The 3,874-nt window shown below is 40.3% G+C and overlaps 1 protein-coding gene across 1 annotated transcript in view; it reads left to right on the forward strand.

Moving 5' to 3' along the window:
- The window catches only part of LOC106821367, a 5,094-nt gene extending 1,249 nt beyond the window's left edge, over nt 1–3,845 (forward strand). The window contains exons 4-9 of the mRNA XM_014826135.1: nt 404–496; nt 1,999–2,113; nt 2,615–2,727; nt 2,941–3,084; nt 3,294–3,389; nt 3,578–3,845. Coding sequence (XP_014681621.1) covers nt 404–496; nt 1,999–2,113; nt 2,615–2,727; nt 2,941–3,084; nt 3,294–3,389; nt 3,578–3,603 — 587 coding nt within the window. The 3' untranslated portion in view covers nt 3,604–3,845. The remainder of the gene's footprint in view (nt 1–403; nt 497–1,998; nt 2,114–2,614; nt 2,728–2,940; nt 3,085–3,293; nt 3,390–3,577) is intronic.
- The last annotated feature ends 29 nt before the right edge of the window (nt 3,846–3,874 follow it).

Raw genomic sequence — 3,874 nt, forward strand, 5'->3', positions numbered from 1 at the left:
CGCTGCCGAACGCCTATTATGCGAGTGATGGCTGTTAAAACTTAATTCAGCCGCGATATAGCAGATAGCTAGAGGAGAGATGAGGGCAAGTTAGAGGAAAATTTAAGCTATTTTGAGGACTCATGTTATATACTTGTTGACCTATATACTTGCCGGTAATTACGATTTGTTGCATTGTATGGTATATGAAGTTAAATGCTGCGTAATTAGCGTTTATAAGCCAAATTCTATCCGCGCATTGTATAATTCTGTACTGCGTCATTCGTGTCATTTTCGATGGGTGCGAATCCACGCGTTATTCGGCGGGAATGCGGGCAGCCTACACGATACTTACGACGATATTAATTAATTAGTGGCATATGCGCGCTACATACAGCTAACATGATTGCTGACATCCTTACAGATGATGAATATCCTACTATTGAGATTGATGGCGCTCGCTGGAGGTCGTTCTGGTGGTACACGGCCAATGCATGGCCCACGGATGTTCTGCAAGGTATTACATAGAGTGAGCATGATTGACAGCATTGGCCTGAGAGCAAAAGCAGCCTGTTTTATAATAGAAACACTGGAATTGATTCAGTGGCGGGCAAATATTAATTATCGGATCTATAGCATTGCAGGTTTTGCGGACACGAAGGCAATAACTGTTATATTATAAAGCCATCGATCAAGATACTACCAGCAAGTCTGCCTTGCATGCGCATACGGAAACGTCAATGTCAAACTGTACAAACTTGGCACGATCGCTGCCTTATGTGCCATTTATTGTCGAAGATCAGTATGGCCTATATGTAGATAGTTTATTCAGTCGCTTGTCTGGTTATAACTCTTTCGCTTCTAATAGATCAATGTCGTTTTGCAATGGAGTCACCAAATTTGTTGCTCCGTCGGAGTATGCTTATATATATATATATATATATATATAAGAAGAGAGAGAGAGGGGGAGAGAGAGAGAGAGAGAGAGAGAGAGAGAGAGAGAGAGCGGGAGAGAGAGAACATTTTTATTCACGTGTTCTCGCATATGTAATGAACAGCTATAACTTAGCCCATTTTATTGGCTTACCCTATCCCGGTATCTAAATTTCGGTTGCAGCAAGGAAATATTATCCTTATTCCCGGTAATGTACACATCCCGGATATATATATATATATACATCTATATATATATATATATATCATCATATATATATGTACACATATATACGACAAGCCGGCTTACGTAAATTCGCTTATATGTAACTTTTATGTTGCGACTACTTTACTCGTGATACAAAACGAAAATTCGCGTCGCTTTTACGTGCTCTTTTTAATCTTTAAAGAACGAGTGGGGTTTCTACTGAAAAATTACGTGCTCAATCGCCCGTAGTTATTCAACATATGTACAGCCAACTGCGAACACGCTAGACGGGGGGGGGGGTCTTTATTGATACGTGTATCGTACTGCTGTCGCTGTTTGTTTACACAATCTGTCTCCCCGTGTCTGCTATATACCAGCTAGGAGTGACGCGAGGAGCGGACAGGCTCAGTCCCGTTGGTCAATATTGTATTATATAGTTGTAAGATATTAGTATTATAACTCTTCAAAAAATGATATGAAGAATTTTCCGATTTGAAGAAATGCATATCAATAATGGGATGACAATAAATGGTAAAATCTGATACACGTTACGGTTTTTCGCGTTACGAACGTTTTTCTGGAATGCATCACTTACGTTAGGTAGGATATTACGATATATATACTATATATCATATATATATATATATATATATATATATATATATATATATAGAAGAGAGAGAGAGAGAGAGAGAGAGAGAGAGAGAGAGAGAGAGAGAGAGAGAGAAAGGAGGCAGACAGGGGGAAAGCGATGAAAGGTGATTGCCATGTTCTCTTATTATACTATACGTTGCTGGAGAGCACATTTTCACTCAATTATCCCGTTGAATGCATATCACTAAGCACGATTTTTCTTCTTCCGGCACATCTCCATTTAGTGGAGTATGGTAGCTGCAAGGCGAGCGATAGGTTCTGCTTCGGTCGATTGCCACCTAGGCTACTTGAAGCGGAAACGGAAATACTGGCTGCTGATTCTTCTGGAAACATGTACAGGTAGTGTGTATATATATATATATATATATATATATATATATATCGAAGATCTCGAAGCAGTGACTTTAAAGATCCCACCAATAACAACTCGTTACATTGGAAAGCAGCAATAGTTTCACGGCTGTTAGTGTATGATAGGGGCTTCACCCATTTTCGTTTAGGGCCGATGAAACTGAAGAAATAAACAGCTTGTTACTATGTTTTTAACTCGTGCGCTATGTAGATTTATTTTTGGGAGAGATCCCCAGTTCCTAATGGCAGAATGTATACAGGATGCATAAATATAATATCGTATTTATTTACTTCAACGAGGCTAGGCTCTCAAACCTATCAACCAATTTACCAAGGGGCATGTTTAATGTTTTACATTAATTTCACAAAACTATCGCCATTAATACTTTATATGATTATTAGTGAACATACAGCCTAGATATCAGCCTTAGCATTAGCCTACATATCAAAATGTAATCGGTGTTCCCATTATACTCGCTTTTGTTGCAGATGGCAGTTTGATGTGAACAACCCGACAGCTCACGCCGCCTGGCGAGCATTTCATGACCACGAGGAAGTTAAAGTTACGAACGACCAAGCATGGAACCCCGTGGTTATTTCAGGTTTATAGGCATTTGCATTTATGTAATTATTGGTTTAACTATTTTTAATTTAACTTAAATTTTAGTTCTTATCTTGATAGCTTTACTGGTATTATCTGATGCCGGGCTATGGAGCAAATCAAGTCATCGTAATGAAAATTATTAACTTTCGTGCTAGACACAAGTTGTTGGATATAAAACGATTTCAAGCTTTACTAAATGGTCCATTTCCAGGAACAGCCCCAAAAGCAGTGCAGGATTCGTTCATGTATCGCAAGCAGAACGGGGTGGCATCACTTATACTTGACGACGATAACTGTGACTGTCTATCCACCATCAATATCGGCCATGGACTCTGCCTAGATGCATTCAGCACGAGTAAGCTGCCTTCCAATTACACTTGGACACACACTCACTCACTCACTCACTCACTCACTCACTCACTCACTCACTCACTCACTCACTCACTCGCTTTCGCGCGCCTGCCTACGCACGCGCGCACAAACGCATACATTATTTACACTATTTTACGCTATTTCACAGACGTATTCACTAACGCGCGTTCTATCGCTGCTTAATTTCCGTAGAATACGCACAGGCCAATGTGTATGGAGTCGATCACCTATATGATACGGCATGCCAGCCACCATTGCCAGGCAACCAACTGTTCATGTACTTCAAAGGTGAGTTATACAATTGAAACGGATATGTACGGTGGCAACTATAGGGCTCCCAGCTCCGTCTTAATAACAATACTATAATACGTAAAATCATATACTCCTGACTATTAACGCTAACGCAGTTAGTTTCATATACTAATATATTGTAAGTTATATAATAAATAAGCGAACACTCGTTTTGCAATTTTCAGAACAATCCACCGATGTGAGTAAATGATCACACAGCAATGACGTTATCATGGAGATCACGCGCACGAGGGAATTACGGCGAATCGTCCGATTTGACTACGCTGCGGTGATTGTCATGCCAATATCGAGACTGCAATAGTTTGTGGCCGTGAACACGCGCTGTCACAGTTTGTCAGTTCTACGTTCTCAACTGACAATTATTTACACAGAATGTACGTACCACCCACACCCACACACACACACACACACACACACACACACACACACACACACACACACACACACACACACACACACAC

This window comes from Priapulus caudatus, unplaced genomic scaffold (genome assembly GCF_000485595.1).
Source record: "Priapulus caudatus unplaced genomic scaffold, Priapulus_caudatus-5.0.1 Scaffold4, whole genome shotgun sequence".
In the NCBI taxonomy this organism is placed as follows: Eukaryota; Metazoa; Priapulida; class Priapulimorpha; order Priapulimorphida; family Priapulidae; genus Priapulus; species Priapulus caudatus.